General features: G+C 37.3%; 1 protein-coding gene across 2 annotated transcripts; it reads right to left on the reverse strand.

The window, feature by feature from the left end:
• Window positions 1–1,313: 1,313 nt before the first annotated feature.
• Window positions 1,314–25,504, reverse strand: NSUN6 (NOP2/Sun RNA methyltransferase 6). 2 transcript variants are annotated; one of them, XM_008930094.3, is made up of 11 exons: window positions 24,920–25,504; window positions 24,062–24,217; window positions 22,331–22,410; window positions 21,505–21,614; window positions 18,663–18,816; window positions 17,259–17,340; window positions 16,141–16,260; window positions 12,198–12,342; window positions 10,323–10,471; window positions 7,608–7,733; window positions 1,314–4,726 (listed from the first exon to the last, which is right to left on the reverse strand). In XM_008930094.3, exons 1-11 carry the CDS (start codon window positions 24,992–24,994, stop codon window positions 4,514–4,516), a joined length of 1,410 nt encoding a protein of 469 aa, XP_008928342.1. In that variant the 5' UTR covers window positions 24,995–25,504; the 3' UTR covers window positions 1,314–4,513. The 2 variants fall into 2 exon arrangements, with proteins under 2 accessions (XP_008928342.1, XP_025751238.1); XM_025895453.2 differs by having other exon boundaries at window positions 4,222–4,726; window positions 22,331–22,407.
• Between the last annotated feature and the right edge of the window lie 1,556 nt (window positions 25,505–27,060).

Here is a 27,060-nt window from a genome sequence, read left to right on the forward strand (position 1 = left end):
GAGGAAGATAAAATAGTTAAGTGATATGTAAGTCTTGGCAGCTCTAACTCTATATTTTTCTAAAGAATTTCAGTACATGGAAGGAATGCGATGCATTTCCAAATTTGCATGTATATATGTTAGACGTGAATCTTATTTTTGTGTGGTTTTTTTCAAATGAATATACATCAGTGCTGAGTAGCCTGAGTCTATTTTTACCAGTTGTTTAGTGTCACACAGACATCATGGAAGAAAGAATTCTTGAGGAGGGACTGGAAGGAGGTGACAGTAACAGTCTCCAGACCAGCTAAAGGACAGGATAGTGGGGAAGAATAAGAAAAGAGTTTTGTGCACAGAGGCAGCATCAGTAGGAGTTAAGAGCTGAAAGTAACTATTTTTATTAAATCAATCCATAAATTATTGCCTAGAATTTAAAGAATTCTTCTAGAATGCTCATGAATTCATATTCTGTGTCTGGCATCCGGAGTTCAGAATTTGAAGAGAGTTCTGTAACTTTTGCTTCTCAATGTATAAAATTAAGGCTTTGGACCTATTTAATGAAGATCAGTTTTAAAGCCACAGAGAGTTTCAGTGGAGCATTTCTCTTCACAGAAATCTGTAAACTCTAAACCTATAGCCCTTATTATAAATGGAGGATAAGGAAATGAATTCCACTCACTAAACCCTGCATAAAAGTAAAGACCCATTCTTACTTCTCCCTGCATACCTGGTTACTCTTCCTATACATGCAGTTCCTGCCCAGGTCTAATACCCTGCCCCTTAACACTTCCTGTCTTTTATGAGTTTGTTAGTAAATGTAATTTTTAAGCTCTGTTGTAAAGTCATGCTCATGTTCTGTGACGCCTGCAAAGGTTTTAATGGGGTCCACTATGATTCCCTCAGCTGGAATGAAGGGAGTGGTCTGACTGCTTTTAATCAATGTCTGTTCAAAGTAAAAAAATTGGTGTAAACCACCTCCTGTGTTTGTTAGTTACTAAAGACTCTTCAAGATTTCTTTTGGTCTGTGGTTATGTTTGACCTCTGATTGCTTTAACACATCAGGCTGAAAGCTATTTCCCAAATGTTTTTGACTTAAATTCTTCTCCATCCATGAAAATCAAGCACATTGCAAAAAACTTGATTACATAGTCTAAAGGAAAACAGAGAAATTATTTTTCAGAGTGTAATATAACATTTCTGGTGTACATTTACTTATATTTATTACTTTATTGCAGATTTTTCACCAAAATTTTAGTTCTTCTATCATCTGTAAAATACAGATGCCATTTTTACTGTGAATGTTTTTAATCAAATGTGATTCAATCAAATTTATTGCTTGGCAATTTGTCTGTAATTTATTTCCCCACTTTTATATAACAAACTGTTACATATGAGCTTACAGTAGTTTTATAGACAGTTTCTTTTTATAACTTACCGCCCTAGAAATGTGTTCCTACGCAAACTCAAAAAAGATTTATATCAGATATAATAGAGATTAAGCCGGTTCTTCTAACTCATCCATGTTCTCATTTCTTACTTTATTCTTGCCACTTTTATCTATCATGCTATCATGCAGTACAAAATTGGATTTCTTCATAAACTTTTTAGTCATGAACAATCAAACATAAAAAGAAGGTTCTTTATATTTTAAACTACCCACTCCAAAGTAATTTCTTGTTGATCGCCATCACCAGCCTATTTTTTACTAAAATATTCCCCTTACCTTAAAAAACATATGAAATCCTGTGATCCAAAAAATGGTGCATTCCATAACACTGAAACAGGAAAAAGCTGTATAATAATTTCATAATATATGAGGCTGCCTATTTTAGTATCTTTATATTGACCAAGATGAATATTTAGATTTGGCACTATTACTAATCACTCTTTCTGCAGATAGAGAAAACTACTTTTCAGACTTTCTTACAGACAGGATCTGATTGCATGCCTAATCTATTTTGTAGGATTAATCTTTCATTACAATGACAAGAACAATAACTTTTTAAATTTATTATATAAATATCTCATATAGTATATATAAGCACATATATATATATATATTCAGCTGTGCTTCAGCACCAATCACTGAAGTATAATTATTCAGTGTGTAAAGATTCTTATAGGAAACTAATCCTATTATGTATTTAAAACATATATACACTATACATCAGAAATGTGTCAATGAGAAAGCATTCCTACACTTCTAGTTAAAGTCACAGTAAGATTGGAAAAGGAGAAAAAAAAAAAAAGGGCATCCATCGAACTTTAGTCATCTAAATTAGCCAAACCTGTAGTCAGAGAAAGGATGCTGGCTCCTTCAAGGTATGATTTGGAGCATCTCAACTGACTTTCTGTTCTGAACTGCATGACGAAGTCTCTCCCCAACTACAACAAGGAAAGCAGCCTCGTGGAAAGAGCTGAGGCTTATCCCTTTAATATGCTGAATACTCTTTTAAGTCTAGCAGTTGACTTTTGCAGAAACAAACCTATTAGTTAAAGTTCATCTATCAGTAATTTTTTTCAGCTGAAGTCTGGTCTGCAATTACACTGGAATCAAATAGAAGTTAGCTACTTTTTCTTCCCACTCCTCACCCCCAAGAAATTTCTCATATAAAATCAAGTGAGGTCACCTTCTTGAAAAGCCGGTTTATCATCCAAAACTTAAGAAATCTGGGAAAGTCTCAACAAATCTTCCACTAAAAATTCAGCAATCTTAATTCCTTCAAATTCTGCATTGCACAAATCCTGCTATTGAAACTGGAGGTAAAGTTCCTTACTTTATATAAATATACAAACTTCAGTATATAGTCTATGTGTGCTGATTAATGTTTACAAAATTTATATATTCTGCAAAAAAGAAAATGCTTTTTTACTAGCACTGAGTTAAAGATTTCAACACATACTAACAATTTGTTACCAGGTAATTATTTTAGCCATATTTAGACTAAAAAGACTGTAATTTATAGTACAAGCTTTCATGATTCTACATAGGATATCTCACCTACTACTGATGAAACAAAATTACTTTAAATCTTCTTTAGATATGTTGTGTTTAATGGCAAGGAGTGACCAACAAAAGCAGAGTAGTACACAAGAATTCCATCCTCCTATCCTTCTGAGATAGGACTTACAGAGGATATACTAGTCAACCCTGGCAGAACAGGAGACATTTGTTTTTTATTTTAGAAGAGTAGAAAACATGGTACCAAAACATTTATAGAAAATGTAAGTAAACAACCAGACTACTGAGAAACAAATCTATAGATTGTTTTGATTGCAAGCAAATACAAATGCACTTCTGACAGCAGAAAGACAAATGATAAAAGAACTATTGCTCTTTTTAATCCAACAAATAGTTATGTGTGAAAAAACAGACATTTTTCAGATAATGTTTTTTAAAACTGGAAATTGATGAGAGAGAGGAAAGAAACAAACACACACAGATGTCAGTTTACGTTTTTGAATTGTACTTACCTTTCCTTCTAATTTTAGTGCTATTGTCAGTTCCAGCAGGTCTGAGAAAAGAGAATCCTGTTCAAACTGGAACTGAAGCAGAATTTTCAAATACAGCTAACATCTTTAAGAAATTCAGGTTATTAAATCTTTGAGCAATGTATTAAGGCAGTTCTCATTAGCATGCTTCTCCATTTTCAATTTTCACACGATTTTAGCTGGTGATGCTTTCTAACCAATAAAGAGTTAATATTCTTAGTTCTTTGAAAGGTGATTTGCAACATTTCAGATGGTATTATGCATTGTTTTCTGTCTTTTAATATATTAATCACAACTGTAGCCCCTTCTGTTGCAAATGTTTGATTTTAAAATTGTCACTTGTCAGCCAGTCCAGTAGCCTATTTCAGAACCAATACAGTTTATGCATGGGAAGTTTGATGTTGAAACAATATTTATTTACATTCCCAGAGTGAGATGGTTTAATATATTCATGCTGCTATAAAAGACATGCTACAAAGCCTAATCGTATTTTGTGTATATACTATGTGTACAGAGAATCTTGCTTGTATTAAAATAAAAGAGAAATGAGGTTCTAAGTATCAATTTATAAAACAGTTCTTTGTAACACGTTACAGTGTTTTGTGAAGCACTATTTAATGAAACATTAACTATCAGTAAACCTCCATAGAAACTTCCTTTTCAAAAATTCATTATAATAGCTCCCATTTATTTTATTTATGTTTTCATTTCATAAAGTAGTTTACATCCCCTTCCTATGCTTGCTGCACCAGATAAGCAACACCAGTATGAGTGAACATACTTGTCATTCAGGCACTGACCTGCTGTAAATACAAAAGCGAAGGAAGACTTAAAAATGATACTACCCTTCCCCCAACCATGACTTTCTTGCTGCAACCTGTGGCTCTTTCCCATCAGAACAGCTGGCAGATTTTACTGCTGCCATAGCAACCCTGCCGTCAGTCCGTTGGCTTGGTAACATTGCAGCAGGAAGAAACGCACTTCACGTCTCAACTGTTCTTGGACTCACTGAGGTATTTTTTCAGGTTGCATTCCCAGATCCTTATTTACTCTTCGATTTAATAAATTTTGCAATGAAAAATCCTATACAGTCCTTATTTGCCAATGAGATCAGGTCATCTTCTCTGGAATCTTGCAAAGAATTAATATCCATTCCTTCCAATGTCACAGCAGCTGGATCAAACCTCTGCAGCAGCTTCAACTGATCAAGTGTCAGTCCAGCTCCCTTCATGCCTTCTCCTCCAATGTGAGGTTCCTGTTCAAGTAACAAAGAAAAGCAAATTATTGCATCTGTAAAATTCTTAAAGGCCTTATATGTATTCTGCTGAGTATATGCAGAATACTTAACTGGTAATGTGGAAAAGCTAGGTTTGTATCATTTACACCAGGTGGGATTCAGAAGTAATGTGGCCTTCTTTTCTTGCCTTCATCTGGCCAATATTATACAAACATATATACAAGGTTCAGAGTACTTTGAGGAAGTGGTGGTGCCCCTCACCCACTTCAACCCGTTGCTTAGAGCACTTACTGATGATGAGTACACAGGTCTAAATCAATTCATTACTCAAAGGACTGAAACATCACAAGAAAGCTGTTATCACCAGACAGCTGGTCCAAAGGTTTTAGATTGCCACTTTTAAATGATGTAGCACTTCTGTGTACTGACTAATAGCTGTGTACTGACTAATAGCTATTAGTTAAGTCAAAAATAGTCATTCCTTAGCCCATTACTAATATACTCAGTAACAGTAGTAGAAATACCTGGATTCTTCACATTGAAAACTTGAACTGCAGAGACTGAAAGCCCCAGTCCAGAATACTTTATTGCCTGAGGAAGCATCATTCTGGCAAATGATGCAGCAGAAAAATCTGAACTTCAGATTTTTTATATGTCATGTAATAAGACTAATGGGACCACTGTTACATGTGTATGTCTATGAGGCAGAGAAAAAAAGAAAGCAACACTTAGGTATATGAATTCAGGAGATGACATTTGGCATCACAATCCTGGAGAGGAGAAGGGTTTAAAATCACAGCCCTTTTCTCAGTGTTTCTTGTGAGTAGCCTTGACTGTTTTTTATTTAATACACTCCTGGAAGAAATCTAATTCTTAGCTGGATTTGCTTTCAATGCATTCATTAAGGAATAGAAAAAATGTACAAAAGCTGGCACTGCAATATCAAAAGTAGATCTCCTTTGTCCATCTAGTCTAATGTAGTCTATAATGCAGCCTGCAGCAGAGCATTTTGTCAGTCATCACACTTTGCAAACACATGATCTCACCCAGTCAGCACATGATGTGAGTTAGCTGCTTTTAACCACATATTGTGTGCAGTAAAGCTGGACAGCCAAGAGGTTGCAGCCTGATTTTTCTTTTCCTTCCCCTCAATAGGATTTCAATGTTTTCCAGGTAAAAGACAAAAAGAGGTGTCTATTGCAAATTGAGAGAAAAATAACATACAAAGGGAGACAAGGGTAGCAACTTGAAGTAATGCAGTAGAAGGATGGAAAGGTAGAAATCTATGAAAAACAGTACTGCACAGGTTCAAGCAACTTGCTCAAAGAAAGACCAGTGTTTTCGTATGCCTTTTCATTTTTCCTTCCAGTTAAGTTACTGCATTTAAGCTGATCTACAGTATCTCCTGTGTAACACCTACGAGGAAGTAAGTCTGCACAAAGGATCAGCTGCGACGTGGTAACTTCCACCTATGAGAACGACACCTGTGGCTCCATCTCCTGTTCTTTCCTTACTCATCTTACCCAACATGATTCCAGGATCTATTGCCAAACTGAGAAATGGGGAAACAGTGGACTGGGTATAAAAGGAGGTGTCCAATAAGTGACTAAAGAACATAGGAAATAAATACATAAAGGAACATGAGGTAAGTAGACCTTAGACTCCAGGTTCCTGTTCATTGGAAAATATCACCTTACTTTACACTATTGGAGAACTGGTTATAAGGTACTAGAAACTATCTATGGGTAAACAATTCAGTGTCATTTAATTTAAAATATACTATTCACAAAAAATTTATTCTTATGGCGTTTGTGTGTGAAGAACAGTGCTTTATTTAAGACTGATATTACAGGTGAGAGAAAGTCTATTAAACCGGAATTAATCTTGCATTTGAGTTAATAGGGCTTGTGTTTCACTTTGTAATTCTATCAGGGAGAATTTTTTTTATATTGTTAGGTAAAATGTATAATCTTAGTTGAAATGGCTGGAACTGAAAAATTCCTAGTAAATGGATGGGGAGAAAGCAGACAGAAGAACAGAACAAACAAATCGTTGAAGAAGAGCTTCAATTCTGTTAAATCTTTACCAGTCTTCATATAATTTCTTATTGTATACTTGTTGTATATATTTTGTTAATTTCAGTTAAAAGGTTCATCTAAACTTCATAAGACAGGTACAAGTCATCACAGAATGTATAAGTAAGCTAAACAGGGATTGGAGGTAGATTTTTCCTTAAAGCCATGACGATAAACAACTACCCCACCCAGCTCATCACATCATCAGAGGAAGAGGGATGCATACAGTGGGAGGGACAGACTCCCTCAAAGTACTAATAAAGGTAACAGATATTTTTTAACTGTACAGAGTATGTGGTATAGATAAAAAATTCTAGCCCGAAATAAATTTGTTCCCTCATTCCTTTAAATAAAGCAAAAATAGCATCCATACATATAAAATCCTCCTTCCTCAAAACACAAGTTTATTTTCACTTATGTCCCATCCTTTATGTATGTCGTCACGACTTCAGTGGCATTAATAAAATAATTTTCACCTTTCCTATCAATGTGCAAAAGAAGAGAATAAAATATATGCACTAAGAACAACTGCAAGACAATCTGTCTGAACTATATTTCGTCCCTGTTGTGTTTTAAAAGACTGTTGCACAAATCAAAATAACCACAATACACAGTGGGAAACTACTTAATGATCCCTAAATGAAGCTCAATTAAGTACAAAATTAGATTTTAAAAAAGCTGAAATCCTCACGTTATTTTTATCCACAGCAGTTAAAACTGTCCACAGTGAAAAAGAGATTTATTGATAGTAAATATAGTGTGTAACTTTACAGTTCCAAAACAAGCTCATTAGATTGCGTGAAGTACCCTAAAAATACTATTACCTGTGGATGAAGCTGGAGGTATGGAAATCTTTTCAGGGCCCAAGCAACTTGCTCTTCATTTTCAGAAAGTGTAATCGTACATGTACTGTATACTAAAACACCTCCTGGCTTCAGCAACTTCACTGCCTGCAAGGAGAATAATCAATAGTACAGCTTATTTTTAAATGTAAAAACTTTCATATTAAGCAACATTAAGCAAGAATCCATTAAGCTATAATATTAAAACTTAGCACTTAATTAAACTCAAATCTCTCTAAGAGAGGCATTAGGATACTAATTCTTCTCAGGGAATACAGTAAAGGATCCCACGGATTAGAAAGGTTCTTCTTTCTAACCAGGCATTATAGCTCAGGCAGTTTATTAATGCCATTGAGATGATTCACCTTGTAAGAGTTGTTATTTATACAGCTCTGCATATCCCAGACAGATTAGTAGGTCTGTTTTCACCACCTGCTGTCAACCATGGATACACAATACTTTTATCAATTATATTAGATGTCAACTGTTTCCACATATTTGGCATGGAAGCTATATCTATGCTGCTTTCCAAGCTGTAGTTCACTTTGAATATGTGTCATAGAATCATAGAATCATAGAAGGGTTGGAAGGGACCTCCAAGATCATCAAGTCCAACCCTTGATCCACTACCACCATGATTACCAGACCATGGCACTAAGTGCCACATCCAGTCTCATCTTAAAAACCGCCAGGGACAGAGAATCCACCACTTCCCTGGGCAGCCCATTCCAATGCCTGATTACCCTCTCTGTAAAAGAATTTCTTCCTAATATCTAACCTAAACCTCCCCTGGCACAGCTTAAGACCATGAACTCTTGTCTTACTGATAGCTGTCTGGGAGAAGAGACCAACCCCCACCTGGCTACGACCTCCTTTCAGGGAGTTGTAGAGAGTGATGAGGTTTCCCCTGAGCCTCCTCTTCTCCACACTGAACAACTCCAGCTTCCTCAGCCTCTCCTCATAGGACTTGCGCTCAAGTCCCTTCACCAGCCTCCTTGCTCTTCTCTGGACCTGCTCCAGTACCTGAATATCCTTCCTGAACTGAGGGGCCCAGAACTGGACACAGCACTCCAGGTGTGGCCTCACCAGTGCTGAGTACAGGGGCAGAATCACTTCCCTGGACCTGTTGGCCACACCGTTCCTGATACAGCCCAGGATTCCCTTGGCCTTCTTGGCCACCTGGGCACACTGCTGGCTCCTGTTCAGCTTCCTGTCAATCCAAACTCCCAGGTCCCTTTCTGCCTGGCTGCTCTCCAGCCACTCTGTCCCCAGCCTGTAGCGCTGCAGGGGTTGTTGTGGCCAAAGTGCAGGACCCGGCACTTGGCCTTGTTGAACCTTATCCCGTTGGAATCAGCCCAACTCTCCAGCCTGTCCAGGTCCCTCTGCAGAGCCCTCCTGCCTTCCAGCTGATTGGCACTCCCCCCCAGCTTAGTGTCATCTGCAAATTTGCTGATGGTGGACTCAATCCTCTCATCTAAATCATCAATAAAGATATTAAACAGAACTGGGCCCAACACTGATCCCTGGGGGACACCACCAGTGACCGGCCGCCAACTGGATGCAGCACTGTTCACCACCACGCTCTGGGCCCGGCCCTTCAGCCAGTTCCTAACCCATCAGAGAGTGCCCCGTCCAAGCTGGGCTGCCAGCTTTTTCAGGAGAATGCTGTAGGAGACAGTGTCAAAGGCTTTGCTGAAGCCCAGATAGACCACATCCACAGCCTTCCCCTCATCCACCAGGCAGGTCACCTGATCATAAAAGGAGATCACATGGGTCAGACAGGACCTGCCCTTCCTAAATCCATGCTGGCTGGGTCTGATCCAATGTCCATCCTGTAGGTGCTGTGTGATTGCACTTAGGATGATCTGCTCCACAACCTTGCCAGGCACTGAGATCAGGCTGATGGGCCTGTAGTTTCCTGGGTCCTCCTTCTGGCCCTTTCTGTGGATGGGCGTGACATTCTCCAACTTCCAATCATCTGGGACCTCCCCAGTGAGCCAGGACTGCTGGTAAATGATGGAGAGTGGCTTGGCGAGCTCTTCTGCCAGCTCCCTCATCACCCTTGGGTGGATCCCATCTGGTCCCATAGACTTGTGGGGATCCAAGTGGCTCAGCAGGTCACTATCTGTTTCCTTCTGGATTACAGGGGAGCTATTCAGCTTCTTAGCTCTGTCTACACTTTAGAAGCCAGCTGTCCTCAGGACAACCCTTACTGTTGAAAATTGAGGTAAAGAAGGTGTTAAATACCTCAGCCTTTTCCTCATCTTTGATAACCATATTCCTGCCTATGTCCAATAAAGAATAATGGAGGTTTTATAAAAAAAGGAGGTGTCATTCAGATTTAGACAAGTTGCATTAAATTTTATCTTTCAGCATCAGCCCAAGCACACTCCTCAGCAGGCTCCTAAGAAACTTTCTCTGTGACTTAGACCCTTGCAATTATTATAAACTAAAAGTGATGAAACTGAGGGATTTAAAAAAACACAAAGGTTTTTATTTACTATGTATTACATATACCTTTCCCATGCTCCAATGAATTGACTTCACCTAGCAATAGATATGGTGGAGCTGAGAGGTTACACTTCTTAGCTGCTGAAAAAGTAGGGAAAATAAGGCACCATTTTTTCAGTATGAAGTTTTATGCTGCAGAAGCATTTATGTTCAATTTAGCTTATCTACTCAGTGTTTAATACATACCACAGTGAAAAGCTTCCGCTGTAGTGGCTGGTAAGAGGTCACTTCCTTTAAAGTTGAAGAATAAGCCATGTTTGGTCTCTGTCCCATCCCACTACATGGAGCATCAAGAAGTATTCGATCAAATGATTCTGGTGAGAATGGAGGTCCTTCTGTAAAAAGCACATAGTAATGTAAAATTTGTGTTTCTTTCCTTGAGACTTCGCTGCAGAAAAGGACAAGCTGTTACTGCTTCCTTGATGTAAAACATTAATGTAGTATAGACAGTGTCTGCAAAAGCAGTCTCAGCTAGAGACAAGTCTCAGCACTGCTGGTGGTAGTTTTCATCTCCCAGAAAACTAAACAGTTTAAGTTTTGTGAGCTCAGAAATTATCCCTTTAGGTAATAATAATTTTTAAACTTAATTTAGTAATTTGAAAGTAATATGTAAAAGTAATCAAACAAGTAAGTGGAAATATGATTGGTCAGAGATGTTGAGTACAGAGTTGTACATATAGGCTGTGATGAACCACCGTTAGCTCATAACTGAAACAAACCTTTACTGAGAGAAACCTGTAGTTAATTGTTACGACTGCCTTAAATAATAATAATTGGAATGTCAATATGATAACTATTTCTTGTGATGCATGCATATCCATAGAAAATAAAGCACTTCATAATAACATGAACCATTACAAGTTCTAATGTGTGACATGATGTCTCCATGGCAGGACAATTCAATAAACAAGGATTGAGAAGACAAGAACAATTTCTAACTACTACTTGGATGATATGGGAATATGTATCTTCTAACGCAGAGCCTGCTTTAATCTGAACCCCACTGGCTCAACAGCCCAAAAGTTTCTACCTCTTCAGTTCTAGAGAGGTTGTCCAGCTCAGTATCTCCAGGTACTACTGCTCCCATACTTCTACTATCATACTACTGCTAACTAGCTTGTTCCTGCACTAAAAATGAGTCTATCTGATTTATCTACCTCTGATCCATTACTAAAATGTTCAAAATATGTCATGTCTTGCTTGCAGAGATGTACAGAAAAGCCTTCAGGATCTCTGGGTGGTACATCTTGCTCTTGTTCATCAGTGTAATTGCTACACACCACCTACAATATTTAATGTTCGTAAAGAGATTATTAAGAAAGTATCTTTGTTCCTCCAAAGCAGGAATAACTGCAAGGCATAGGGACAAAGAAGGTGAATTATGCAATCGGATTCCTACTTAGGCTAACCACTGACTGAGATAAAATAGAGTGAGAAAGAACAGCATACTTTGCACAACAAACTAAAAATAATCAAGACAGCAGATACCATTTAAATCATTCTGTCATGGGAACAGAACCAGTATCATAACTGCAGCACTTCAGAAAAGCAAATGAAATGAACTTAAAATAATACACCGTGCTTCTATATAACTTTCCGCTGAACAGCTGAACAAACATGCATGAACTAAAACCTTGCAGCACTCCTGGGAGTTAGGTATTAATAACCCAATTTTACTGATGAGGATTATGAGGCAGGAAAGGCAAGCAAGTCTGTACAAATAGCTTTTTTCTCAGACTAGGTCAGACAATTGAGAGTATGGGGTTAAATAGGATCATGAAAGAAGCTTTAAGGCTTCTTCTTTCTTTGATATTATCTGGGAAAGGAATGCATTTCCTTTGAGCACATTATTTTGTGATAAGGACAGATCATTTGACTTTTGTATTTGCTTCATAGAGAAGCTGATAATCACAAAAGAGTAGAAAATAAAAGCACATTCAAAGTGCTGAAGCAACTTAAGAATCTGCCAAAATTTCAAGGACTTGTAGACCTGCGGCAGGGTTAATACTATTAGTGCAAAACATTCCTATTTTCTTCTAAAAGCCAAATTGTTTATTTTACCTTGTTCATCCTCTCGTTTCTCAACTGAAAGAGCCTTTGTTCCATCATAGCAAAAGGCCTTAATGCAATTCAATTGTAGCAATTCAGCGTTCAGCTTGACTTTTTTGACCTTGTTAGCTATCTTGTCCATGGCTATTACTTCACCCTGAAAAAAAAAAACCCCAAAGTTTTCATCAAAAGCATTGGGATTAAATGGATATGCATTTTTTGATTTCCCTTCTCCCCCCAGCCATGAGCAGAGAAATGAATAAAGCTTAGTTTTCCCTACAGAATCATTTTATTCTTAAATCCACACTCCTACAGTCCTTGTTTGCCCATAGTCTCCATGATACCCACATTAGTCCAGATACTAGTCTGAAGCTGTGTGCCTTCTGACTGGCACTGACTGCTCGGTACTATCAGTCTAAGGGACCCATAATGTCTGACTTTGGCAAGTGGGTTTTTTGTTTATTTTATTTTTTGTTTGTTTTGAACTGTTTTACTGGGCACTAAAGTAAAAATGTAATCATTTGAAAAGGGTAAAAACTCAAATACATGGTAAAACAGGTCAACAGGTTTAAATTTGCATGGAGATGGTAACGAACACGGCAACATACAAGTCAGTCCTGAGGAAATGAGGCCCACAGCCCTGCCTCTGACTTGCTCAGACTCATAACATACTGTTATACTTGCAGTAGTTGCCACTCAATTTATTTTGGGAAATAGTGTAAATACTAGAATAAACTGAGAGGTGGGGGGAGGGAAATCAAAATGTTTCTTTCCCTCTCCCAAGATAAATTAAAACAGACACAAACCACTAACTGCTACATCAAACCTCTAAACAGAAAGGAAAGCAAACAGCAGCATCAGTAAAATCCAGAACCATAATACTATTTAAAAAAAAAAAACAACCAAAAAACAAAAAATGACCAAAACCCTCTACTAGACTTGCTATAGCAAAATAGAATCTGCTGAGGAAACATGACAACTTTTCTCCACTTTATGATGGCTCTCTAAAGGCTTATGGAAGGGTAACATGTCTAATAATGTAGCTGTTGTCTGTATGTCATATTAGCCATTATGTAGGTCTACGACTGAGAAGTACAAAAGGATATATGTTGCATCAATGATGTCCAGCCTTCAGGTACTGTGAGCCAAATCACCTCTTACAGGAGCACTCACAAACCACGTGCCACTGCTTCTCCCCGAACACCATTCAACCCATTGCACATGCACACTAAGAACTGACTGTGCTTCAAAGTTATGTCTGTTGCTATAATGGGATTTGCAGCACATATGCAGTACTGTGGATATAAGGAGATCACAGAATCATAGAATGGTTTGTGCTGGAAGGGACCTTAAAAGATCATCTCATTCCAACTTCCCCTGCCATGGACAGGGACACCTTCCATTAGACCAGGTTGCTCAGAGTCCCATCCAACCTGGCCTTGAACACTTCCAGGGATGGGGCATCCACAGCTTCTCTGGACAGCCTGTTCCAGCACCTCACCGCCCTCTGAGTACAGAATTCCCTCCTAATATCTATGTTTCTCGTGTAAAAATCACTCTTCTTTTTTATAAGCCCTCTTTAAGTACTGGAAGGCCACAATGAACAGGCTGAACAGCTCCAACTCTTTCAGCCTGTCTTCATAGTAGAGCTGCTCCAGCCCTCTGATCACCTTCATGGCCTCCTCTGGACCCACTCTAGCAGGTCCACTTCTTTTCTGTGCTGGGACCCCAGAACCACACACAGTACTCCAGGTGGTGTCTCATCAGAGCAGAGCAGAGGGGCAGAATCCCCTCCCTTCACCTGCTGCCCCCACTGCTTTTGATGCAGCCCAGGATATGGTTGGTTCTGGGCTGCAAGTTCACATTTCCAGCTCATGTCCAACTACTTATCACCAGCACCCCCAACTCAGCAGGACTGCTTTCAGTGAGTAGTTCTTTCAGCCTTCCTTTCTAGGATCACCTGGACCCAGGTGCAGGAGGTTGCACTTGGACTAGCTGAATCTCAGGAGGCTCCCATGGGCCCACTTCTCTAGTCCAGTTCCCTTTGGATGGCATCCTGTCCCTCAGGTGTATCAACTGCACCTCTCAGCTTGGTGTCATTGGCCAATTTGCTGAGGATGAACTTGATCTCACTGTCTGTCATTGATAAAGATACTAAAGAGCACCGGTGCCAAGAAGGACCAGTGAGGAACACTGCTCATCATCGGCCTCCACCTGGACATGAGAGCCATTGGCCAAAACTCTCTGGCTGCATCTTGAGAGACTCAGAAAAAAGAATGAGCTGGCAGACAACACTTCTTCCCCATGTGACCCATGTCAGCCACTGCCAGAACAACTATGTAAAAGACATCTGGAAAAAAACAGTGGTCTGAGGGGGGATAGAGATAATAATAAATTCTCAAATTTTAACTATTCCAAATTCCTATTTAAAAGATCTTAACGCAGTAATTTTACATCTTGATTATCTCATCTAAAACAATACACTAATTTCTACAATTATAAAACAAAAAAGTAAGATTGTTTCAAATATTCTGAAATGTTAATAATTCAATATACCATCTATAGAAATTCAGTATAGAAAATCTGTGAATGGAACTTAAAAACCAAAAAGCAGTGCTTTTTTCAATGTCTTTATCTTTCCATATATTAAATTAAAATTATATACTCAAAAAAGGAAAATCAATTCAGATAAATATTCATCATCTGTATTCTTACTCTTTACCACTTCAACTGGAGGTAAGCACAATCAAAATATGTAAAGTGGCTAAGGATACATACACAGATGGAAAAACTATAGATGTAAATGAATGTATGACAGAAATATGTGATTTCCAGACTTCCTTTATTTATCACACTGAAATTCTTTACTAGAAGCTTTATATATTTATCTAATAAATGTGTAATGACTGTCTAATGCCTTTTGCAAATGTTCCATTTGAGGGAAGTGTTTCCACCCCTTGGGGTCTACCACTTTTCTTAGCCTCTGGGGGAAAACAAGATTCAAACCACGACAGGAAGAAAACACTTCTAAAAAAAAACCACCACAGAACTGAATACGTGCCTTTTCTAAATACATTCATATCATTAAACAGTGTACTTCCCATTAATGCCCAGGCAACTGTCAAAGTACCACATAATGAAACTGCAAGACTTCTAAATGATCTGATATATTCTAGTAACCCTATACCAACAAAAATAATAACACCTTACATAATTTTTAGAGGAAACATTATGTGCTTTTCCCCTCTCTGCTAGAAAAGAGTAACCTGCATTTCTGTATTTCATTGTGCATATAGCAACTTAATATGTGCAAATATTTATTCCTACATTCTTATTTGATTATGTGCTATTTTCCTTTGTCTTTCTCTACGTATTGTTTTGTTGCTTCTCATTTTTGTCACTTTCTCATGAGATAGTTTTGGATTTGTGACATTCTACCACAGAATGACAAATTCAGACTAGAAATTCAGTCTCAGATTCATATCTGTATGCATAATTGATAATTTTTACTGAGAAGAAAGTTAATTGGATTAGAAACTTTTTAATATGTTTTTGTACAGAGTTGTGCATTTCTTTTGCAGATAGTAGTAACTCCCAATTTTCATGTATCTCAGTTTTATGAATTCAGCATATTCCTGCATAAGTTTGCCTTGCATGTTACAAATTCTTTGATTAAAAGTAAATCAATAGCATTTAAAAGTGAAATTAAACATATTTCAACAAGTCAATTTGCAGCAAATAAGGTTTTAAATGTGATGGTGACTATTTGATAAAGACTGTGCCCATTTCAGTAACTCTGATGTGTAGCAAAATATATTGGTAAGCAGAATGTCAAAATATTGTTTGCTGTTGTAAATTATCTGTGCATTCTGACAGCTAAGTGAAGGGAGCTGTACAAATGAACAATGGTCAGACTTTCTTCTTTAGACAGAAAATTTCCAATGACTTCCCTTACCTGGTCATGCATTAATGTTGCAAGATGGGTTGCTTTTCCTCCAGGCGCGGCACACATATCCAAAATTTTCTCTCCTGGCTGAGGGTTTAAAATGTGGCTCACAACCACAGAAGGTAAATTCTATCATAAAAACAAATACAGGAGAATTCAAACCTTATACCCTGCATCGATTCCTTTACTAAGGAACGACAAACTCATTGAATAAAACAATTCATTCAGCAGTGAAGATACCTATGATATTGCTCTCAGTTCTTTATCAGAAAATTAACTATTTGCATAATATAAAAAGGACAGTATAGGTCAGAAGTCTCCAGTGGCTAGTTTTTTATTTAAAGCTATATATGAGTGTCTATGACTGAAGTTTAAGAATTCATGACTACAGTGCTAAAAGTCAAAATAAAATAAGCTGATATTGTCTCAGACACAGAGCAGCTCTCTCTATTACAAATATATGAACCTGTTTGTTGGAACATTTACTATATTAATATACTGATGCAGTACACTGAAGAAGAGTAAGATCAACAGCCAGAAGTTTAAACTTGCTGACCTAAAGTACCAAGAAGCTGAACTGCACTATTAATCGTATAAACAGAATAGGTGCTCCGAAGAGAAATAACATGCAATAATTGTGTGCAGTATTGCATCTTAGACAATATGGAAATATTCTCTTCTTAGTTCAACACAAAGGTATAAAAACCTTTTAAAGTTGTCTTCAGCACTTAAATAACAGCTTAAAGCCAACCTAATATTTGGAGATTTTCCTGATAGTCTGCAGAATTATGTACCCTGAAAGAGGCAGATTCCAAAAACTAATACGAACTAAAGTTCATAGGCATATTCCAAAAACTAATAGTTCTATGCAGAGTATCTGTGCAAAAAGAATTTCTACATTTTTAAATATCTCTTAAGTCACTTTGAAGTCCCTTATCATATCTCAGACACAGTATGATTAAACCACCTACATATAGATACTGACTTCATTCCAAATGCTTTGTTTTCCTTAAATCCAAAGACTGAATTAGATGCTAAAATACACAACGAATACATAATTAGCGTGTGCTAAGACAATATTCATTATTCTGTAAATAGTACGGACTTTTATTTTTGTACAAACATACCTGTAAAAACAAATAACTAGGGAGCACATTGTCAAATGAAGGACTAAGGTAGACTGGCTCTATCATTCTTACACCCAGCCCCCTGAAAAACATGAAAAAAATTTCAACTACTCAGTTTTATAAGTTTTAACAGTATCCAATTAAAATTGTTATGCTTACAAATAGCAGTTTGAAACAATAATCTTACAAAAATGAAAGAATTTATAAATGACATAAAAATACTTTCATACTTCTGTAATCTGATATTCTTAAAAATGACATCATTAAGTAAACCATGACAAAAAATGCACTACATTGTAAGTTGGAATCATCTGTAAAATTGCATAAAGCAAATTTATGTTTTTCTACACAGGACAAACCAAGATCTAATCCAAGCCTTGATACTGTAAAGAAATGCATAAAAACAGTTCTAAATATGTTAGCTTCAATCCATAAGTGCTTTTGGCTAGCCATGTATGCACCAGGGCACTGGCATATGATTTCCTACTTAGATTTTCCTCCATTTTGTTAACTATCTGAGGTTTCAGTCAAATAACTACAGAAATCTTATATGAAAAGCCTTACAGGTACATCGATTTGCCTGCAAAGCAAAGGTCTGAACTTAGAAGCAACCTGAGGTTTTAAATATGGCTGAAATCCTGACACAGATTTAATTGTTAAAACAAATGTATCAGGAAATTGACAACAAGAAAAAGAAAACCAAGAAAAAGCAAGTCTGAGCCTGAAAACAAAAGATTACTGAAGAGAACAAGAATGAGTATTATTTTGCATATGTACTGGATAGTTCAACATGGAAAAGGAAGGATATGAGAAAGCAAATTTGTAGACACCAGATTCAGTTTTTATATGTGTTTTAGATGACAGGAGAGGAATAAACCATATGCTTCAGCAACAAAATAGAAAAGCAAGTAATCTTGAAATAGATAACTATCTTGGCAGATGCTATTAATTTTTTTAAGATATCTGACCTTATGTTCTGTCCCCTGTCCCACCAAAACAAAGGCCCTCACAGATATTTTTAAAAGATGGAGAAATTGGCAAGGCTGACTTCTGTTCCATCCAAACAGGGAAATGGCACAGAATAATTCACCAAAATGCAATTTTGCCACAGTGAGAACATTTGTCAGTTCTGTTTGTTCTGTATTGCTGAAGTCACATGCTGTACACAAATTATGAAAAAGCTCCCACTTATTTCCTCCTACCACTCATGTAAACTGGTATCTGGATACCACTACAAAACTAAACGCTTCCCCAAAAATACTGGAAATCCCAACATACAACATAGGTCTCAGTCAAGGCCATCTTATGCTTTCACATAGGGTCCAGAACATTTCAAATCTTTTCCCAGCTTCTTCCTTCCCTTTGCAAATTTGCATGTGTAGATTGAAGTTACAATGGACTTACTTCAGTGGGCTGCTTGAACTGAAGATTTCACTGCGACTCAGTTCTGAAATCCCATTTCCAAGGAAAACTTTGACTCCTTTGAATTCTTTGGCTCCTCTTTTACACTTCCCTTCAATATCTGAATACACTGAAACCAGATCTCCAGCTTTCACAACTGCAGATAGAAGAACAGAAACTCTGAGATCAACATGACACTTAACAAGATAGTAGTGACCACATAATTTAGGATTTTCAGTAGACTACTTACTTCAACTCCTGTATCATATCAAGCTTTAAACTTTCTTCATGTAATCAAAGACGAAGATTAACCAATATAAAGCTTTAAAGTGTTAGGTGGTAAATGATGGCTACCAAATGACTGGAGCTACTGAGAAACACCAAGCTGCAAGTCAGATAGTGGGCCTTGTTTTCTAAGAGGTTACAAAACATGCACTTTATTAATTTGATCACAGCAGGGTCACCCATAAATTTTCAGCACGCTCTTCAGGATGCAGTCCTCTCCATGTGCTCCAAGCACACGAGTATATCAAACAAGACCGGTTCGCACTTACTAAACAAAGACAGTAATGCTAAATTTGTCTAATGACCTCTCAATAGCTAGGTAGAACATAGCTACAGCTGCTTTTTCTCTAACTGTTGCTTTAATACAAGTGATTATATATTCTCGTTCTAGTCTGGTTTTCTTCCCTCTAAGGCAACTGCTGTTCTCAATAATCCTCTTAGAGAGTTTTTTATCTCCAATTAAAACCTACCAGATCAGTGAAGTATGTAAATATGCACCCAACACTAGAAGTGTAATCATTCAGACTTTAAAAAACTTGTTGAGTTAGAACAAAAATAGATGGAAAAGGGGGATGGTTTAGATGATTTTGTAGAAGAGTGAGCAAGCTCTGTGCACTGACTGGATGAAAAATGTTAAAAGTAAAGGTCTCTTCTGAAAGCAATAAACAATATTCCAGAATTACATTTCTGACATGAGTGACAAGCTGGAGGAACCAGATGGTATAACAAGTAAGATTAATGACAGTTCAGCTTCCCAGGAATTCTTTGAATTGCACTTGGGAATCCTTTTTTTTCCATTTTCAAGTGGCCTTCTGATTATGCACAAATACCCTGAAAATTTTAAATGTTGGGTAGACACTGAAATATTTTTTTTTTGCATATCTTCTTTTTTCACAATGTGACACAAAATATTATGTGATAGCTCACTGTCTGATCAAACTTCACTGAACAAAAACCTACGGCATATCTGCCAATTATGTTTTGCAGTAATCAAACAGAAATGATTTTATTTCACTCTCTGCTGACAATTGTCCTTTCAAAATGCATTAGTACTGTATATAGTTCTTAAGCTTTTTGTAGCTTATTCTGGCATTCCATAAACATAAAGCTTAGGGTTTGACTAGTTAAATTAAACTCAAAGTCCCCTGATCATTAGTTTACCCTCATTTGGCTTGGAAGTTCGGTGATTAAATGTGTTCTTGCTGTACTATTTTTTTTTCCCTAGTTAGACCATCTGTGCTTAATACAGCCTTATTATATTTGGCATCAAGTGGGTAGCATGCCCTTTAATTTTATTTTCTTATCTGCAATTCCCCTGAAGTGTTCCTGAAGTTTTATAATATCTTTTCTTTTCTTTGAATTGATGTTGCATGCATAATTACATGCAGCAATTATGATAAATCACTAGCTGACTCAAAGCAGGATTTGAATATTTATTACGTTGTCTAAATAAGCAGCTTCAACAACTGCTCAGGCAATATACTTATTTCATTATTGAGTCCTAGATTGAAAAACATTTCTGTTCAATGAATTGGACTTAAGCACATGCTCAAAACTTCTTAAAGTTTTTTTTCCTGAAAGAGAATTGAAGTGACTAGGTAAATGCTTTCCTGACTCACTTTGTTTAATAATAAGAACCATGATGATTAGTAGATCTCATCACAATAGAATAATAAGGTGAATCACCCAAAATTATACTGGTTTTACATAAAGATAATTTGACCTTTAAATAAAAAATAAATAGGCTGCTTAACACAAAGCATGTATATGTAGATTTTTTTAATCTTGTCTCACAGGCATTGAAACATAATTTCCATTTCTTAAGAATCTGACATTAAAATTGAAGATTTTTCTCATCAATGAAAAAAGATTTTTACTAGATCTCTCATACACAAATAGTATCAAATTAATTTTCAATGGATTAAAAAAAAGGAAATTAGGGTTTTTATAGATCTGTAACTTAAAATCTGACAAGATGATGAAGGTAAGTGGCTTTGTGACTGAATGAAGAAATAACATATCTGGAAAGAGTATCTACTGAATAACCAAGATACATCCAGGCACCATCCAGATGTGGCATCCCGTGTTTTTTGGGTTTTCTTTACAAGACTGGAAAGCAGCTAACCTCTGTAAATTTATTCAACTGAACATCCATATTAAAAGTTACAGTATTTAGTTCAAAAAAATTCTTAAAAAGCCATGTTTTACTTTGAAAATGCTCTTTAAAAAGGTTTTGAAATGCGACCAAGAAAGTGAAATCCTTGAGAACTAATACTTAAGGTAGAAATTACATATGGAAAAAGGAATTTAAAACAGGCCAGGTAAGAAATAATTACATTTAATTCATTACAAGTACAATGAAAAATAGTGAAAATCTCAGGAAGGAAAAAAAAGCCAGAAAAACCTTAAAAAAGGAATTAGCATAAATTACAACTAAGATTAATTTCAGCTGTGAATAGAAAAAAATTTCATGTCACTATTTATTTGAAATTGTCATCAAAGGCTGACACTTTTTCTGTTGGCTTTACAACTTAACTGGGTGTATTCAGAGAACTCTTACATCTTGAGGCAGATACGATTCCAGGGACATAAACGTGTGCTCCTCGAAGTACTGCATATCCACACTGGGCTCCAACAATTACTTCAGATGGATGTTTTTTTAAGTCTCGCCTAGAAATACAAAATGTAGTTCAGTTTAAAAAAAAGTATACTGAAAAAAAGCCAAATACTCCCCAAGTAAGTTCTAGTTCATAAATACTGATTTTGTCAGAATATAATAGAAAAAGTACTTAAATATCATGTATTACATGTAAAAGATTTATTTTAGTCCCAGAGAAGTCAAAGGAAAGAGCCAAGAAGAACAGTTCTCAAAACAATGCAGATTCTGGCACATTCTGCCAGAAGCTAACATGGGAATACAAAAAAATTGTACTGGGATGGAGAAATAATCCTCTATCCCTTTCTAGGCCAGGTGATTGTAAAGTAATTTTTTTGCGTTTAAAAACTTCTCAGTACTTCTTGATTCCACTTGAGTTCTTCCAGTGTAAAAAAGTCCTGCCCATATTTATCTACAGTTCTATATTCCGCTGCAAAAGTTCAGCTCTTCTGTATGCCACCTACCTGGCTTTCCAAGGAGGATGCACTCATGTTACATTTTCCCTATAAAACATTAGTCTCATAAATAAGCACAAAACTCCTTCTATGTTTTCCTATATCTTTTAATAAGTAAAACTCTGACCTGATTAGTATATGATGGTCCACGAGGTCATAATATAAATGAAGTTGTGCTTCAGTTATAGTGAGTTAGTTATCACAACTGTTTAACAAGAAATCTGTAAGTAAAATGTGTTACAACATTTTAAGGTGGAAGACTGAAAATTTCAAACCTGGGTCCAATGACAGGAATTAACAGGATGTCCTGGAGTTTTGGGTGCTCAAGAACTGGAACACATAGTCCTTTGAACTGCTGTTTCGTTAACAAAAGACATAATTATTAGGCACTGCTAATAAACTTAATATTTAAATACTTAATTAGACTGAAAACTATTTTTCCATTCATAATTTATACTTGTAGAGCACAAAAAACGAAGGTATTGAAAACAGATAAAAATGAGTGAGAAATAGTGTGTAAGGGGACATTCAATATTAAAAATACTGGTGTAAAAAGTCTAAACATTTAATAAACTGAGAAATAACAAGGCCACAAAGGGATTGACTGAGAACTGATTTCAGGGAGTGGGAAAGTGTTTTGACACTCATATCCCTACCACTGGCTTTTTCTTTTTTCTCGAAGAAGGTTGAGTCGAGTTGTCATCAGAACACAGCAACACCACCAGAGAAGCTTGGGTCTAATCTGGGTTATCTTTTTGATGTTATTAGTTTAAAACCACTGTAACTCTACTCGTGTATTGTCTGTCTCACTTAACATGCCAGGTTGGCACTACTTTTCATTTTTCTTGTCAGCTTAACTTTGGATACTGAGAGCTGAGTTGTGAAGATAGTTGAAAAAAAATGACAGCTTGCCATTTTATAAAGGTTCCTGGATTATGATGTCTTCTCTCCTGAGCCTTCTAAATTATAACCTTAAAGCACATCAAACCATAAATCAGTTTGCTTCTGATAAATAAGTATTTTCCCTTAAAAAAGAAAACAATCCATGACCATAATTTTGTTCAAAACTGTGTTATGTGGCTTCCTTTTCTAATCACACTTCAAAATACAAAAAGTTTGTGAAAAGCCAGTCTTAAGTCAGTTTTCAGCAAAGCCTTTTCCCTTGAAGCAAAATATCATACTGCAATACCCACTTGCAGATTTCTACAATCAAGCTAAAATTAGCATAGCTCATTACCATTCCAGCCAGTAGAAAACTGTCAACTGCCTCTGCATCACAGAAACATCTCGGCTCCTGTCATGCAAAAGCTCCCTGTACACCCACTAGCATTAATAATTTACTTAAAGAAGAACTGGATCCTTTCAGACAGAGTGAAGATCTAGGACACAGTTTCAAAATAATAAACTTCTTAAACATAATGGCTTATATATTATCATATAAATAAATGTTTAAGTAAGGTAAGTAAAAATCCACAAAACTATACAAAATTTAAAAACAGGTTAAAAAAAAAATAAAATACAGCAGCTACAGAGCATCACTTTGTCTCCAGTTTCTAAAACACACAGATTTTCTCACTTTCCTAAACAGTTTCTGCAGAGATATACAGGCATTCTCCTTTAATCTTAAATAAAAAATGTTCTAAACATGCTGAAGACAGCATACTGAACTATAGTTTTTATCTTCCATCTTCTCTATAGACCTATGACACCTTGACAGCATTTACTATAGTAGTACCTCAATCCTAAGGTTTGGATCTGCCACGTGAAAAAAGTTGGTTGCCTTTTCCCTCTATTATTGCCTTTCTTGGATGGGTTAGATGAGGAATACTGCTAGACAGTGAATTTTCATTTAACATTTAATGCTGACAGGAAATTGATATGATTGCATAATGTTAATACTACCAGACATGCATTAAGGTAAGGTGTAGTTTCCAGTAATGAAAAGCTCTCATAATCAGGCAAAAGATGAATTATTCTTTCTGTTGTAACAAAGAAATTGCACAAACCTTCTGGATCTCTTCAAACAGCAATTTTTTCGCATGTTTCACTGAGGCCAAGTGGGTATTAACTCTTACAGTTGTAAAACTTGGTGGATGAGACAGACGACTTAACAGAGATTGATATTTATTCTCTGCCTCCTGTCCACCTAAAGCAGCAATAAGCTGAAAGGAAGAGATTTTATATTAAAGAGATTCATACAGCAGCCTCTTGCTCAGTGCAAAAGGACACCACTGAATAAACATTCCATAGAAATGGAGGAATATGGTGTATGGTGTGCAATAGTGAGAAATGTCAGTATCTGGAAGTCTAATTCCACTGGAAGCCTCATAAATTTCTTGAAAAGTACTCATTGGAAAAACAGTTGTATTAGCAAAATCATTTCAAATAGTCTGCAGTAAGTATCAAAAGTAACTGCTCTGTGATAGAGATATTGTACAAAAAGCAGTCCTAAGGAAATGGAAGGGTAGATTCAAAACTATGAATTAGTAACTTTCATATTGATATACAAAAATGTAATTATTTTATCCTTTGGCATTAGGAATTAAAGGATTGTCTATCGTATTTTTGGTTCTATACTGGGGTAAAGGAGTATGTCTTGTCAATATTATGTGGTTAATAAGTGGTTAATTATTTATAATCTCTCTTCAGTGGAATCAACTGAATTCTCTGATTTGTGTTAAATTTAATTTAAGTATTTATGTTCTTTTGAGCCAATGGGCATAAACATTAATTTTATATTTTAAATATAAACATGTTTTAATAAAAACTCTTTCTAATGTGAGGACAATTACTTTATTGTAAGGTCTTAGTTACAAAAAAAAATTGATTATTTGTTGGTGATTAGTAGTATCCATGTCACATACCTCGTTATTTCTGAACACTTTGGTGAGATACTCTTCAACTTCATGCTGGAAAGAGATTTTAGGGAAAAAGGACATCTTCCTTTATAAAATCTGCTGGTAAGGAATGGAAATAAGCAAAATATTTTCATAGTGGTTCTTATCATATTCTCTAAGTTTATAAATGTAACGTAAGATGTACTCACAACCTGAGCCGAGGTTTCTGATTCTTCTGTTTTAGTAATGCAATTTTACTGCACTCAACACTACTATTAATTACATTGAAGAATATGTTCATTAACATATTTAGCACTTGCAATCAACTTACAGCGAGGTTACTGGTTTCCTTGCTGCCACATCCTTCCAAGTCATACCTTCCAAGGCTACTGTATCACTGTTTGAAATATGAAGGAAGTGTTACCACCTCCAAATCCTGTCCCACTGTCCTGGTTTCAGCTAGGGTAGAGTTAATTTCTTCTCAGATGCTCTTACAGTGTCGTGTTTTGGATTTAGAATGAGAATGGTGTTGATAACACACGGATATTTTGACTTTTTGCTAAGTTGTGTTTATCCTAAGTCAAGGACTTTTTTCATGTCTCATGCTCTGCCAGTGATGAAGTATGCAAAAGAAACTTTGAGGGAGCATAGCTGGGACAGGTGACTCGAGCTGACCAAAGGGATATTCCACACCACAGAATGGTCTGCCCAGTATATAATCTGGTGGGAGTTACCCAGAAGGGTTTTGGGAAGGGGGGTCTGGCATCTGTCAGTGGGTAAAAATAGTACCCAGGAGATTTCAATTCCCCCAGTATAGACAGGCAGACTCACACAGAAGCATGATGCCAGATCTATGCTTTTAACCACAGCTGATGAACATTTCAGGAAGTTACAGAATGTGCAACAGGAGAAGTTAAAACTTGACTGTGACTAGTTCATCAGACCTGGTATGAAACATGACTGCAGAACAGCTCCTCTGTCACAGAAACTCTAAGGTATGTGGACTAAAGACATTCATTAGAATGACAAATACCACATGTGCTTATTTCAGGGAGAGGAACAACACAAATGAAAATCAATTCCTCAGTTAAAAAGAACTTTCAAAAGAATAAAATCATTGTAAGCTGCCTGGAAATGTCAAAACCACACAACTGGAGGTTCAGAGCACATCCACATAACCTTCAGCTTGAGCAGGGTATGTATGCCCTTTCCGCGGCCATTATCTCAGAACAGATCCAATGCCACTTAGAAAAAATGCTTTCAAATATGAAATGCTTTCAAATATGGAAAAACTAAACAGTTTGCAATCTTCAAGTCTGGGGAACAGAGCTGAGATGGGATAGAAGCTTATAAATTCAGACACGACAGGAAGCCAGGCGGATGAGGGAGACAGCCTGAGTGCCCCTCTAACTACAAGACTCGGACTTCAAGCGTTCAGCAGGTGGCAGGTTCGACACCTGCGAGAGGTATTGTTTTGCCCAGACCTGCTGTGCCGTACACAGTAAAGGCTTGACGGACTTCAGAAGAAAGCCCTTGAGGGAGCCTCCCCTCCCTATTCACCATCTCCTTGCAGATTTCTCTGTGCCTCAGTGGGGAGGAAACTGCAGCGAAGAACGCGACGCCGGACCAGCGCTTTGATCTAACTACGCAAATGGACACTGCGAGCTGTCAAACGCAGTCAGCACCAGAGATGCCGACTCTTTCAAACCTCCCTTCCCCACCCTTCCACACACGAGGAAAAAGTCAGTCTGCTCATTGCTGTGGGAACCGGAATTTGGGGCGTCCTCCTCTATTTCCCCATCCGTCCATTATTGAAAACACCACGGGGTAGGACAGGACACACAGCTCTTCGCCGCCCTGCGAGGCACCTCAGCCCAGGAGTACGGGGGAGGTGCCACTGCCGCCACCGCCCCCTCAGCCTCGACGGACACCGAGGGGCAGCTGGGACACCACGAGAAGGGCGGAGCACACAGGTGCCGGTGCCGGTGCCGGTGCCCCGCGTTCGACCCTCCGGCGCAAACCCCGACACGCCGCCAGCCCCCCACCTACCGCCGGGCCCGGGCCGGTCCCGCTCCTCCGGGACGACCGCAGGCAGTCCCGCCTGTGCGGAGTCGCCATGGGAGCCGGAACGCCGGGCCGGGGCCGGGAGTAAGGTGCAGCCGCCGCAC

Source organism: Manacus vitellinus, unplaced genomic scaffold, assembly GCF_001715985.3.
Source record: "Manacus vitellinus isolate BGI_N305 unplaced genomic scaffold, ASM171598v3 scaffold_3_pilon, whole genome shotgun sequence".
NCBI lineage: Eukaryota > Metazoa > Chordata > Aves > Passeriformes > Pipridae > Manacus > Manacus vitellinus.